Source organism: Rhagoletis pomonella, unplaced genomic scaffold, assembly GCF_013731165.1.
Source record: "Rhagoletis pomonella isolate Grant_MI unplaced genomic scaffold, Rhpom_1.0 Rhpom_scaffold_00006, whole genome shotgun sequence".
Classification (NCBI taxonomy): domain Eukaryota; kingdom Metazoa; phylum Arthropoda; class Insecta; order Diptera; family Tephritidae; genus Rhagoletis; species Rhagoletis pomonella.
This window is the reverse complement of record NW_023458560.1, coordinates 69,630,862-69,646,257: the sequence shown is the minus strand read 5'-3', so window position 1 is coordinate 69,646,257 and position 15,396 is coordinate 69,630,862. Positions and strand designations below refer to the sequence as shown.

The window sequence follows — 15,396 nt, the reverse complement described above, 5'->3', positions numbered from 1 at the left end:
AAAAAAATCACCCGTTATGTAGATACACATAGAATGTCTGCACCAGTTAGTGGGGCGCTCTGCAGCAATATGCTTCTTCTTCTACTGCATGCCATGTCGTAAATCAACCCACCTGATTTACCTATTCCTTTTGATATTACTTATTGCCATATTTAGTACCGCCATCACACTGTCTACCACAGCTAGCTGTCCGCCTAATACCGTCCAGTTTACTCAGTTCTCAGTACTCTCTCTCCTCTAATGTACACCGCCTCCTAAGTACCATCTCTTTCAAATTCAGTGTCGTTCAAACCCACTTCACTTATAACTACATGCATAGTACCTTACGCTATTTGAATTTGGTGCACGAACTCTGTTGAAATTGCATTATAATATACCAGTTAAATTGAATGCAGCAGCAGGACTCAGTCCGGTTGTTATTTGATCATTTGTAATTGTAATGTGGTACTCGGGTGTGTGTAGATATGCCATGTGCCTTTGCGTTCGTTGTGGATTATTTGCAAAATGTATGCGAATGCAGCTATTACTTATGTATGTATGTTGTATGTATGTATATATAGTTATAGGAAGGTTTGTACGTGAAACATGGTTAGTATACTGGCATATATACTTATATATACATATTTAGTTACTCACTGTATTTACTCAGCATTATTTAATTAGGTAAAACTCTACGTTCATTTGCTCTCATTACATTTGAAATTAAATATCATTGCTTGTGTGATGATTAAGTTGTAACTAAATATTTTAAATTCGAAAAGAAGACAAGCACTATTTACTTAAAAAATTTTAAAATAGGTAAACGAGTGTTTGCGCTGCCGAGAATTCCATTTGTACTTTGCTTTGAATATTTTGCATTAATTGAATCATGTTTTATACTACATATATATTTATATGCATTTGTACATATATTTACGTATTTGCGTGAGATACAAATTGACTTAATTAACTGACTAACTATTTGCACAGTTTGTATGCAAATATAAAACGAAGTTGCTGCCGCTTTGATAAGTGACTTTGATAAGTTGGTCTTCAAGGATCACTGAGAGGCTAAATGTATTTAATGCCGACAAAGCTTACCCCAGCGCTGCATTCCGTCGCTCAGTTGGACTCCAGTTCGATGCGAGGCAGCATCGAGATGATACAAAAATAAATATATTTCTACTTTTGTATGTACATTCGTTCCTACGTAGGTCATGGAAAATCTCCTCGTTTATCTCATTAAAAAAAAACATAAGCTGTTCAGCTGAATTTTCGTTATAGTTCCTATTTAATTGAAGAATGAAAAGATATCCTTAGGAATGCGGGCTATATGTGTGGTTTAAGCTAAGGTCTCACGAAAATTCTTTGGAAATGTCTGATCAATATCTAAATTTTGGTCGCTCAAGACAGATGACAGAACAAAGGCCCTGTGAAGATTGTATTCCGTCTGGTGTGAAGTTTGGCAGACAAATATTGATACATTCAAAAAGGTTTTTGCAAGGAACTTTTTTTCTAGACAACTAGACTGCAGCTTGTCCAGGATAGACCGAAGAGGGGCGAATACGCTCATACCGTGGGAACAAAGCCTAGACTCCGCTAAGGTATACTGCAGACGGCACGCGCTGCTTTCAAGGAGATTATTTATCTTTAGTCAAGTCGCAAAAGTGACAGAGATGTATCCAATTTTAAAAAGTTTTCTATATTTGTCCATTTGTGCGCGTCACTGCTGGTAGCCGCGATGCGGTAATTGTCCAAAGCTTTTAATTAATTTAAAATAATTGCTGTTAATCGGGGAGATACGAGTTTTCCTCCTTAAATTGGGAGACAAGAAATTTTCTTATTTTGATTAAAATATTTTTCTGAACAGCACCCTTTTTTATACTGTGGGAAATTTATTATTAGTACTCAAGGTATTATGCCAGCCTTTATATTGGCTGGCTATGACTAAAACTGCAGTGTGTTAAGGAAACTACGTTAATTAAACTGAATCAGGTCAGCGTCTGCGTATTTCTGCATTACATGGCTCATGGTTTCAATAAAGGCAAATAGTTTTCATTCAACTTCCGCAAAAAAAAAAATCAATACCATTGCATTAATCAAGCACATTTATTGCCCAAGGGGCGCACAGCTTTTACAGTACTACGTTTTTTGAAAAATCAGTTGGAGGAAAGTAAAGTTTAAAAAAAAAAAGTTTTAATACATCAAAACGTCAATCCAACCTCCAAATCCGATGGTCGTTTACCACTAAGCGCTCCTCAATTGCATTCACTCCAGCCTTTGAAACCAAATTAATTTGCGGCTATAAAGGTAAATTTCCCAAAACCACACAAATTGGCTTCCCTAATGCATATTGAAATTTTTCATGCTGTTTCCTCAAACCTCAATGCAACTAACTGCGAGCACTCAGCCGCAAGGCGTTTCATTGTAACAATCGCTTTATCTGCTGCAAGCTTATGTAAGTACATACACATGCACGTACATGCATACATATGTATGTAGTAAGTAACCCCCTCCGTGTTGGAGCAAATTAATTTCGAAAATAACAAAGGCGGTTAGTAATTTCGGGCACAAAGTAGCACAAGCGCAATTTAGTTGACAAGCGTTGAGGGAGCGAGCGAGCTGTGTGCAAATGATGATGCAGGAATTTAAACACTCATTGTTTTGAGCTTTGACCTGTAAACATATGTACATAGAAAATATGTGTAAATGTTTGCGCTGATCTGTGTGTGAATGCCGATAAGTAGTGATGTGTCAGTTTATTGTTTTTTTCTTCCTCCAGCGGGTTACAAAAAAAAAAAACAACAGTTGCTTAGGTACTCACCAACATTGCCTTCGCCACGCGCCGTTGTGCTTGCCGACAACAACACCAGCAATTGCAACAACAGCGTTACGATGGTCGAGGGTCGTTGCAACAATTTAAGCGTTGCATGCAACGTGCAGCGCCAGCTCGAGATTAGCTCTCGCTGGCCCCTGTGCCTCCGCGTTCGCTGTTGCGTCAATTGTTGGCATTCTGCCGAACTGCGCTGCTGCTTGATTGCCTGCAATTGTTGTTGTTGTTGTTGTTGGAGATGCTGCTGCTGACTTCGATAAGGTTGCTGTTGCTGATGACGTTGTTGCAAAGATGATTGTTGCTGTTGCTTTTGCAGTTGCCTAATACATTGCTGCTCTAATGAGTTGTTCTGTTCGTTTTGCCGCTGATGTTGTTGTGGTTGTTGTTGTGGTTGTACATTGCATGCCATGATAATGGGCCCACCTAAAAGGAAAACAAAAGAGAGATATATTTTAAAGGAGTTGTGCAAGCGATAAGAGAAAAAGTGTATTAGATTAGTTGAAGTAGAGTGGAATGTAACGAATCACGTGCGAGCGCCTATAAGTAGGCTATACAAATTTCCAGTTAAGGTAAGTTTAAAACTTAAAAATTCCATGAAATTGTGCGCTTAACTTTTGTTTTGTTAGAGAGCCTCGTTAGCCCTCAATGTAGGCTTTCCACCACCTAGAATCAATGCCAAGTACTTGACTCTATCACAAAGCTCCAGGTGTACACTTTCCTCCAATTAAAGGGAAGAATCGCGTGCAATGTTTTATTGTTCGTTGTGAACAAGTCGAGTTCCGTCCTATTGGGATTTGCAACGGAGCCGCCGGCGATCTAGTCAGTACGTTCAAAAACGGATTGGACCAAATTATTAGGGCATCCACTAAGATTATAATCCCCGCTAACGCAAACTTTCGAGCTCATAAAGTAGGTCTTTCACTACGACATTTCAAAGTAAGAGGTCAAAGAACACCACCCGGTAAAGTACACTGTCTCTATCTGGCACGACAGTTCTGTCACAGAGCACGGGATCTTAACAGTTTAAGCCAGTTTCGACCCATAGATTTTCAAGGGATCTGAAGATTGTCTTTGGAAGAATATTGTTAGATGCCAATCAATGTCGAGAAATGCTCCCACAGTAAAGTCCTTACGTATCATGGCTTCCTTCCTTTATGTCTCATAAGTATGCCAAAGGTACAGAACTCCGTATAAGCACTTCAGCCTTCTTGATTTTGGACAAGCGGATACCTAGCCCTGGTTGGGGTAGCTCGGTTCTTCGAGGTCTATCAATGTTTAACCTTCGAAGGTCAGAGAGCGCAGAGATTTACAAACCAATTGGCTTTTGAGTAGATAGTGAGAGTGGGTAACCATAAGTAACTAAAATACGATTCAGTGATTAAGTGGTCGTAACCCTGGAATTAGAGAGGTCCCTACTAAGAAAATCTCAACTGAGCCGCTGGTAGTAGTCTTAAAAGATTCGTGGAAATTAGGAGACACATCGTTGTTAGAGGTATTTTCAAAACAGAAGCGAACAAAGAAATTATTGTGATTCAAGAGTCAGCGAGAAGCTTGCTTGAATTTTTTGGACGATTTTAATTCATGTGGGGGCGTCTGAAGCCCACAAATTCTTTCGAAGTGTGATACGCCATTGGATGCGTGGCGTGCAATTTCGCATCTGCACCGTCCACCCTTTGTTCGTTTTACATCAACCACATAAAAAATATACATTTCGCATAACCAGCCAACAACTTTATTGGCAGTTGTCGGCATTTTTTTTTTTTCTACACCGTTGACGCCGATAAATTCGCATTTAACACATTGTTGCTGTTGGCGTTTAGTAGCCTGCTTTTTGCCTTAACAATGTAGTTATGCATTCACGTTGCTGGATGTGTGTGCGTGCGTGCGCTTGTGGGAGCCCATTTGGGCGTACGTTTGGCATATTACGCCGCCTTCCGCTCAACACTAACGTTTATTTATGTTTGCATAGTTGTTGCTCTATCGGCGTTTAAGTATACATCACGGATGTTGCGGATGAGGAAATTTTAGACATCCGCGGATGCGAATGCGAATGCGGATGCCAAGTATTTTTAAAAAACAATTAGAATCTAGCATATTGGCGAGATCGTTGTTTAAACAGCGCTTACAAGCCAAACCAGATACATATGTCATGTTGTTTCAGAATTTGGAGAACCTGTAACTTTAGAGCACTTTTCGATTTTAGTTTTTGTAATTCATTTTTAATACTTTCTTCCGCGACTGCTTTGAAAATGTGTGCTTATAGCGAGCTAAATAGATGGATATGGAAAATAGATTATTATTTTTGAACAAAATTCTGTTTTCAAAGTCGTGGCTGCCAGCCGAATCGGATCAGAATATTGTTATTTTTTTTTTCAAAGCACCCCGTTTTCTTATAAGCATTTGAATAGTTTCGTAATTCTTATCTAATTAAATGTCAGACCTATGGCTTTTTAATTAATTGAGCATCGATTCTTTTTGTAGCTAGACGTTGATCATTTCTACTGGAAATGCCTATTGAAGGAGCTAAAAGCTCAAAAGCTAACTCGGACTTAATCCTGATCAACTGCAGTTAATTCCCGAGTTGGTCCAGATCAACGCTGTCGTCTGTTTATGCTTTTACTCTTTAACTTTAAATAGCAAAAAAGAGACTGTTTTACCACAGAAGTTTTTAGCCAAGGATCCAATGTATATCCCTAAGAAAAATATTATCCAACTGTTTTTAAAATTTTGCTAAAAATAAATTCCCCAAAGAGCCCCATTTGAAATTATTCAAACGAATAAATGTAATAGGTGGCATACACGGTACGTCTGACTCGCGAATCATTTGTGTACGTGTGGACTCAATCGCCTTCGACTACACACAGTTGAATCATTCAGAGTCATGCCGGGAGTCATGTTGGTGTAACTAACACATATTTATTTTGACAAACACATCCAAACCGACTCACGAGTCAGACGCACCGTGTATGCCGCCTATAACGTCAAAAGCAAATCACGAAAATTTTGTTAAGAATTACAGTGTACACTTTCTTCTTTTGTGTGGTTTTTTTTTAAGATTGGTCCAAAAAAATCCTAATAAAGAAAGAACCCAAAGCAGATATTTAAAGCACAGAAAAATATATTATTAAAAGGACAATGTTCTCTTTGACATACGTCAAAGGTTAAGTAGAAGTGGGAACTTTTATGGCTGCCCATTGATAGCTCGGTTATATAGCTTAAGAAATATTTTAAAGACATTTTTATCAAAGTTGATAAATATGACATTTGACCAGTTTTGTTACACAAATACTCCTACGACCACAGGCAAAAATATTGGCTACAATATGTATTTTTTTTGCTATATATACGTTTTATCGGTCCACTTGCAAAATATTCGCATTCGCAAAAGCTCCGCATTGATTATTGCGAATGCGAAAGCGAATGCGAATGTTAAAATTAATGCGGAAGCTCCGCAGTTGCGAACGCGAATGCGAATATTCGCAACAACCCTGGTATACTTATACGTTTGTGTGCGATTTAGTGTACTTCTGCCTACGCTTCACTGCTAACCGGAAATATATTGGCGGATGTTGTGATGTGCAACGCGTCGTTGCGTCGGCAATTTCGACCAAAGCGATTGCCAACAAAAGCAAAAGCGAACCGATACTACGCCCACACCTAGGCTCATGGTCATATATGTATGTAAGTAGTTGATTGAGAGACTAGCTTTGCATGAGTATGCATGTGTTTATGCATACAGACAGCCATAACGATTTCTGGGAAAACTGTTTTGCTACATCTTCCATGTATGTATGTATGTAGTGTGTATGCATGTATTGCTCAATTTTGAGTTTGGCCCAAACGGATATGTAAATATCTATGTAGAAAAAGGTTACTAACAGCTCGTAAAATAGGTAAATTTATTGTGTTTTTTCCTCTTTAATTTAATTTTATTGCGCGTGGCAAAGTTTATTGAAATGAAATTGCATAACCTTTTTTTAACAATTTGACATCAAGAGCTTTAGGCCAACAAATTGGTAGAACCGAAAAGGGCATTAAATGGCTCAGCACTTAAGAAATGAAGTTTTATCAATCATATATTAAGGACAAATAACTTCATTCGTTCGTTTGATGACCTTAACCCTTTACGATGTCACTACACACTGCAAACCAAACAGTAAACTATAAAATTCTAAAGAAAAAAAATGAAACAGATGGAAGGAGCTATAAATTGACGTCACTTGCGAAAGGCAAATGGTTTTATGAGCTGGTTCGCCATCGCTCAGTAATCAAACCGCGCAGAGTACCAGTATTAGAGAGATTCCTAAGAAACGCTTTTACCAGGAAAGTGGAAAGCTTTCTATACGCCAAAAAAAATATGAATACGCTTATTAAACCTTCTGGCATCTACATACATATTTATTTAAGATGCGATATATTTTTTTAATTTTCGTTGTTGGTTTCTCCGAACGACAAATGACACTGAAGATGGCACAACACCGAAACCGGTTTGTCTCCAAACCAAGTTTGATAAGGGATGACGGAAAAGCATTCCACAATACATCAATATATTATTATTCAATTCTTCTTCTTCGTACCGTTTTTCGGATTCGCCGAGACTAAAAAGCTTCTCCAATTGCCTCTCTCCTGTGCGAATTTAAATCTGGCGTAGAATAATTTTCTCCAAAGCATTCAAAGCCCTCTCATTTTTGTTCGGTATCGTTCGCGTTTTTGCGCCATAAAAAATAACGGACATGATGAGGGACTCGTAGAGCGTGTTTGTCGACAGCGGGCTCTACTTTTCAATTTGCTTACCGAGCCCAAAGTTGCATCTGTAGGCAAAATTTCCAAGACGTTAGCCAGGCTAAGTCCACCGAATCAAGGCTTATTAAACTAACTAACTATAATGTCAAAAAACTGTAAACAAAGAAATTAACCCTTTGAGATGCGACCTGAAGTACCTGCAAGTTCCCGCTGAGCGTAGCTCTCAAATTCATTAGACCGTTCGTTGCTTTAAATCCACACATGAGTTTCAAGAAATTCCAACCGTTTAAAAAACCCCTTTTTAGAACTTTTTTTACAACTTAAATAACATCAAACATCTTCATCACTGCAGGCTCTTGTTCTTTGGTTTAATGTGATTTACAAAAAAAAAAAAAAAAAAAAGAAAATGCTATACCTTTTGATTTATCATAAAGGACCATTACTTCCAGGTCAGTAGCCAATGTGCGATGCACTCAACAATGCTCAACCAATAAAAGACAAACAATCACATGCGCATAAGCAATAATATTTAAAATTTATTATTCAACCATTGATGACATATTTTTCCATAATAGCCAGGAGCGTTCATAGCAAACAACAACAAAACAAGTTGTTGCATGTTTTACACAAAACCAATTCATTGCTGGTTCTGCAATTGGACGACATTGTTGCCTAAAGAGCTACATATATGTATTTGTTTTGATTGTTTATGTTTTATCATATATTTTTCTAAGTATTTCTTTCTCCACCAACTATGTACAACATACGTAAGTACTACTAAATAAGTTGTTCTCTATTTAATGAAAATGTAACAGATTGCTACTATGGTCGTAGTTTGCCTGCGGCTGCATTTGCGTACTCTCTTTTTTGTTGCTGTTGCGTAAATTTATTAACAAAGGAAATTGCATTTATTGAGTCTCAAATGTTGTAGCCAAATAACAGCAAAACAACTTACTTTGCTAGTAACATTTGTATATTTGTATTTCTAGTAAGTACATTTGCGTAGGGCAGCTCTTTTTTTTGCTTGCCAGTTATTCAGATTGCAATACATATATATGTATGTGAATATGTAAATATACACCTACATATGCATGTAAAATTTGCAGGAAATATAGCCGGTTTTTTGCTTTTATCCATCAACTTTATTAAATTTCCTTTCAAATTTAATTTCTTCTCCCGTGCGCTTCTCTAAGCAGAACGTTTTTGCTGTGATTGTCTAAAAACTTGTTCTATGTAGTACATTTTTATATTCTTTGTTAGGAGACTTGCTATCTGTTGAATTGGTTACCTATGGTTATTTTGTTGATGTTGATTTTCTAATTTACATAGATGCAACCAATAGGAGGAAGCGTACTTCATAATTTTATTTGAAATTTACTTTGGTGTACAACTCTTACAGCCAATTTTACGAAAGCAATTTAAGTGAAAAATGATTTTAATTTTTGGAATTTTACACGGAAATTGACAGATAATAAAAAATCATTTTCCATTTAAATTGCTGGTGAAACCGTCTGTTTGTAATAACTTATAATTTTAAGATGGATTGCTTCTGCGAAATGACGTGTGGACGTACGGGTAGTAGAGGTTCGAATATAATTTTTCTGATGGCTAAACATCCAGCTCTAGGTCAGAATTTGGAGTCCATATAAAAGTTTAGGCAAAGCTTCATATTTTACTTAAGAAAATAAAGCTCGGTATCTGAAGGAGTTGTGGAAGGTTAATTGTATGCACAGATTACCAAAAACCTTCTAGCCCACTACTTTAAAATTAGCTTTTTGGATATTAGGTCAACCGGAATATCTGGGAATCAGTTAGCTCTGACTAGGCTTCCTATGAGCCACATGCATTAATAAGTAGTACTTTTTTCTAAGGGGTTTTAAGTCAACTGTTAGAAGATAGTGAAGAAGGTAAGGCAGGTTGGGCTAAGCTCATATCTCTCCAAAACACATCTTTAGTTCACTTGTCCAGGCTCCAGTGCGAGGCTTTTGATAGAGGTATATTCAAGAGAGGTGTCTTATTTTTTTGCCAATCCAATTAATTTTAGTCGGAAATGTAGATAACATTTAAATCAAATTCTGTGTGTTCAGGTTTGATAAAGAAATACGATCTACAAAACTGGATAGTTGTGCCACCTAATCACCTTACAGGTAACCTGTAGAAGCTTTTCTCTTTTACAGGCATCCCACCTACAAAATACATAATGATTCTTTAATGGTTGCTACTTCAATTAGAAAAACACTCCAGCCCGTTCGCCCAAGCTTCACCCTATATTCGAGTTTTGATCTCTCCGAGAACAAGTTTAATGATCCAGAAATCATCCCTTAAGTGAATTCGTGCAATATCAACGATCATTTGTTCACCATGACCTTGAGCGCCAGAGAAGAAATAATTGGCAATGCACTAACCCTATCAGAGAGAAGCAGACAATGAATGGCCTTCAATGGAGGGCCGAATTACGTTCGGAATCTTGTACTTCCGAGTAAATAAAACCATTTCAGTTTTGCTAGGTTTGAAAGTGAGGTCGTTAGGTAACTTGGCTCAAATCACATGGGGGACTTAGAAATCTAACTGACCCGCTCTCTGTCACTTTCTGAGCAGAGATGATGTGCGAAATACCTCTGTTCGCTCTATGCTGCAAGCTGTCGAAAACGCCCTATCAGAAAAAACTTTTCAAGAACGCTCTATTCCAGAATTTGGGTGAAGAACGCCCTATCTCAGCACATTTTCAATATATGTATTTTGAAGTAAGGATAGTTCGTTTTTGCACCGAATTCTAAGATAGGGGTTCTTCAACCAAATTCTGAGATAGGGTGATTTTCAATAAAATTCTGAAATAGGGAGTTCTTGAAAAGTTTTTTGAGATAGGGTCTTTTCGAACTGGCTGCCGAGATAGGTCGATCTTCCACTCAGCAGTCGATATACATATTGTAGGTGCAAAATCTGGTTCAAAACGTTTTTAAAAGTAAAACGTTAAATACATATTTAAAAATTGGAAAACGAATATTACTCTGTATATGTGCTACAAGTATATACATATATATTTCGCTTAAGTATTTAATATACATATGTATCTTATTTTCACCAGATTTCGCACTCAAAGCGAACTAAGCTAAGTTATTTGTATTTTTTTTCTTAATGAAGTTTTTTTGATTTTGGTTTTGCTTTTCTTTTTCAAATTCCATATATTTGCTACACCTTTTAATCTATCTGCTAAAAGCTATAATAAAGTCTTTAATAAAAACGCATGAATATGTGAGAGCGATTTTATATTAAAGGCTATTAAATGAAAAACTGTTAATGCGGAAATTACTTTTACGACTGGCAGCGGCACTTAGGAAAATTGGCGCTGAACATAGATTTTTAATACTGAATTGCATACTTATGTAGTATGTATATTTAACTCTTTTGATTCGTAGGAGCAGCGTAGAAGGTAAGTATTTTAAAGGTCATTTGGCTATAAAAATCAGATTTAATAAATTTTGGCCTTCTTATTTTGATACATGCATAGTAAATAATTAACTCTCATAAAAAGAATGTACTTAGTTTGCTATACATTTCAGATTTGTATATTTAAAATTTTATTTAAAAGTGTTTACTTAGTAAAATGATGTATTAATTTATACACATATGCGTGCAGTCTGTTAATTGTTGCATTAAAAATCGGTAATCCAAAATATGCAAATATCGAAAATAAACAAATATTTACTAGAGTTTGTTCTTAATTTGGTTTTAATTTTAATCCCCTATTCGCAATGATACAATCAGAATTCCATAAAATCAGAGTTAATTCAATCAGTGATAATTTGGTGGAAGTGAAAATACATTCATATGTACATACATACATATGTATGCATGAATGCAAATATTTTGAATTGAAAATGCATTGAAAAGTATACAAAAATAAAATATGTATGAGAATGCGTGCAGGCTGTAATTTTATAAGCCATATTTTGTATTCAAACACACGCGTATGTCGCTATGTACATATTTAGGCCATTGCCTAGTCAAATAAATTAGAAACTCGTATGAATAAATAACTCTAATCGAATTAGTTACACATTTGCATATGACTATGTGCACATAATTGCTCATACATACATATGTAAATTTGGCCGCAGTGTTTATCCATCAGGGGAATCGTGTCCAAGTGAAATATATCTTGGTTCAGAACTGTGGTGGTTAGAGTTGAATGGAGGGTGTTGCGGAATTTTCAAATAAAACGCAAAACAAACATTAGTTTTGCATACCTTGAGAATTTTCATAAAACTTAAATATGAAAAATATTAGTCAAGAAAACAGTAGTCATCGCAAGTCTGCTCGAAGTTCGGACAGATACACAAAAAGTTAAAACAAGAAAATTTTGAGGTGATTACACCTCATCATACTGCAGTTTGCAGGAGTGATCAGGCAAGATTTTCGAAACTAGACCCCTCCACCCACTCTACTTTGAAGTTTTGATCCAACCGTGTAAAACATTACTGTTTCATTTCTCCAATCACACCGTCCAACCTATTCTTTTCTTGCCTACAGGGCACCCATTTCGAAGGCGCAATAATTTGTATGATCTGGATTGGGATGAAAGCGCTCCAGAACACCATAGCCTACAGTTTTCAATATTAGTTAGCCACTTAGCAAAGTTCTTTTAAATATGCTAAAAGTCAGTCAGTAAATAAACTTTTGTCTGTTTGCAGTTGTTTTTAAAACACGCATATATATCGTAATGTGAACTCTTATTTGTTAAGTCATCTGACCGTCTCATCTCGAACGCAAAAAATGACGTTTTGTAATTTATTAACCATAATTTCCGTTTATGTTTAATGAAGTAAGGCATGAAAAGTGTTTTATTTCGCAACATTTTAATAACATCTAATTAAAATATGTGACATGTTTATGTGTTTAATAAGTACTGATGTTACCAGGACCGTGCGGAGATGGAAATGTGAATCATGAACGTAAATGAACAGGAATACATGAAAATTATGGAAGCAGACAAGCGTGAAAAATAACGAAATTAAGTTGTGCGGGAATGTATGTACATTGTACATATTGTAAATATGTATAAAGGTATATGTATCATTTTGAAATATAGTGCTTATTAGGGTATTACATAATTTTTATTTGGCGCAAACCCGTTTCGGTTAAGAACAGAAATTACCACAAAATACTCAATTACTTCATAAAAAAAAAATGTCACAAGTGTTATAGCTCAACCAGCCACCGACGTAAAACCGTAGAGCGTGTCAGCTGAGATTCTCGTGTTAACGAAAACTCACCACTGCATGGTGGTGACGTCGCCGTTGCTTCTCGCTCTCTATCAATAGCAATTTCAAATCCTAGTTTTTAGTTTTCTTCAGATTCTGAGGGATAAAAAATTCAAGGAGCAGTTTTCAAAGCAGTTTTAGAGAGGACATGATTTTAAATGCACTACCGTACACTTCTCCAAGCATTACGTCATATTAGCTATAACTTAAAGTCCTGAGGTCCCGGTTGGGTGGCAAGTAGTTGCCATCAAACCCATCTGTTCAGCTTGAAAGGAATACCAGTAGTCCGCTCGAAGTTCAAGCGAGACTAGAAACTACTAGACTGTCCAGCGATAGACCTACAAATGCAGAAATATTTGGAAGGCTCTGGAGATAATGGAGCTTAGTGGATTAGATAGAGTTGGGTTCAAAAAGATGGACTTTGGCTACTTACCTTTTCACGGATATCGACTTAGGCGTATAGAAAAGGCCATAGGAAAAGGCCGCTATCAGATATCTGTTCAAGCAACTAAGAGGTTCCAGTATTCACTTACAATACTGAAATGGACAATTTAACAAGTTCTGTCTTACTGTAGCCGCAATGGAACTAGCGCGATATAGGTTTCGGAAGTCGGAAATTTGTAATTAATGTATGTTTTTACAGTGACGCAGGGCTTGAAGGAGTTTCGCGAAATTATGAAGCAGAAGAGTGCTCGAGGAAAAGATCTGCTACAAGACATCAACGAAGTAAAGATATACAATGTACTCTGAGATCTCTACTTTGACAAGTTGAGGAGAACTACAACATCTACGAATAGCAGGTGGGTTAAATTGGAAAGTACCACGATCGCAGTGGTCATCGCTCGACTAGCGCGCCAGCAGAACATACAACCTCTTTTAGGAACATTGATATATTGGCCATATGTCTGCGAGATTCGAAGCCGCTTATAACAATTTCTGTAGAAATTATAAAGAGGAGGTAGAGAAAGTGTCCCATGTGAAGTACCCCATGTAAAAGTCTCGCACTATGAAGATAGCGCTCCAAGGTTTTAGGACACCATCTCTTCGATTAACGACCGCCTGAGCGCCGTCATACTAGAGGGATTGTCGGCATTTGTCAAAAAATCGCTAGGAAGAGGTTTACTGCTTTTTTTGAAATAAAAAAATATTTACAGGTCACTCAAAAGCGTTCAAAGTTTTCCATGTATTTTATATGGGAAAATAAGTAATTTTTAAGCAAAAAACAACCACCTCTGACTTTTTTGTATCCCCCCTGCATTTCCTAGCATTTTCAGACGGTATTGGCGGACCTATAAGATATATCTAGTTACCATGAAACAATTTTTAAATAAATAATCGGGTATAATTATTGGGAATCTCCTGAAGAGAAACAAAGTTTTCCGATCGAAAAATTTTGATTTTCAAGAATTCTATACCATTTCTACGAAAAATTGTTTTTTTTTTTTCATATAAAATACATGGAAAACTTTGAGCCACCTCTAAATATTTTTTGACTTGAAAAAAATCGGGGTATATTTTTTTCGTTATAGAATAATCCTAGGGGGCGATAGTTTTAAAATTCCGAGTTTACTTTTGCACATGCGTTTTTGGACCACCCTAATGTGCATATATGCATGTACTACGTGTAGATATTTTGCAAGGATTTATTTCACTCAGCAACGATTTCCAACAACCAAAGCTGTTATAAATACATTAATTACGTCCTTTTTCACAACATACCTCCACACCTCCTACGTACATACATACATATGTATGCATACAAATTTGCCTGCTGCCGACTGCTGCTGACTCCCGCACACTAATGAGAATTAAGGCCGCGCTGTGGTATGAGTAACCGTAAAATAATTAATTTTTATCGCTTTTGCGCTGTATTATGCAAGCAATTAAGTGACCGTTAAATATCGTTGGCAATTTGGTTGGGCTGAGATGGGGAAAAAACAAAATATGAACAACAAAAATAAACATTTTAAAAAGGTCAACAATGAAAATTGAAATTTAAAATTTAAAAACCATTTGATGGCGTTGTTGAAAAATATATAAAAGGTAATAAAAACTTGCACACGGAAAAGGCAGCAACGACCATAAAATTAAAGAGCAACGAGCACCCACACAACCAACCACAAAAACAAGTAGTGAAATAAATATTTATAAAAAACTATTAACAAGAAAACGGCAAAACAAAATAGTTGTAGCTTGTGCATAGAGCAGCAACAAGCCGCTCGTGCGAGCGCTACTAAAATAGTTAATACATATGTAAATTAATGACAAACTTTTGGCAACCACCAACCACCAGAGGAGTACAATGAAAATGTCAAGCACACAGCAACCACAACAGCAACAGCAACAAGGAATTTTAAGTGCAATGACGTAAATATGTGTAATGTAATTGGAAATTACAAGAAAACAGTGGAGTTACTAATGAAAAGGGGCTAAGTTAATAAATTTGGTAGCGACTATGTAAGTATGTGTACTACTAGTTATACTACTAGTTATGTGTATATGCACGAAGCAAGGAAAAACATCGATGGAGCAACAAAAGGAACAAAATAATTGCTACGAAAAATAATTACACATTTAAAT

General features: G+C 36.5%; 1 protein-coding gene across 1 annotated transcript in view; it reads right to left on the bottom strand.

Annotated features, from left to right (window-relative positions):
* Nucleotides 1-15,396, bottom strand: part of LOC118742072 (receptor-type tyrosine-protein phosphatase N2-like) — a gene marked incomplete at its 3' end in the record, with an annotated part of 108,950 nt that overhangs the window by 60,779 nt on the left and 32,775 nt on the right. Inside the window, exon 2 of the mRNA XM_036474040.1 lies at nucleotides 2,804-3,235. Within this exon, the coding sequence (XP_036329933.1) occupies nucleotides 2,804-3,235 (432 nt within the window). The remainder of the gene's footprint in view (nucleotides 1-2,803; nucleotides 3,236-15,396) is intronic.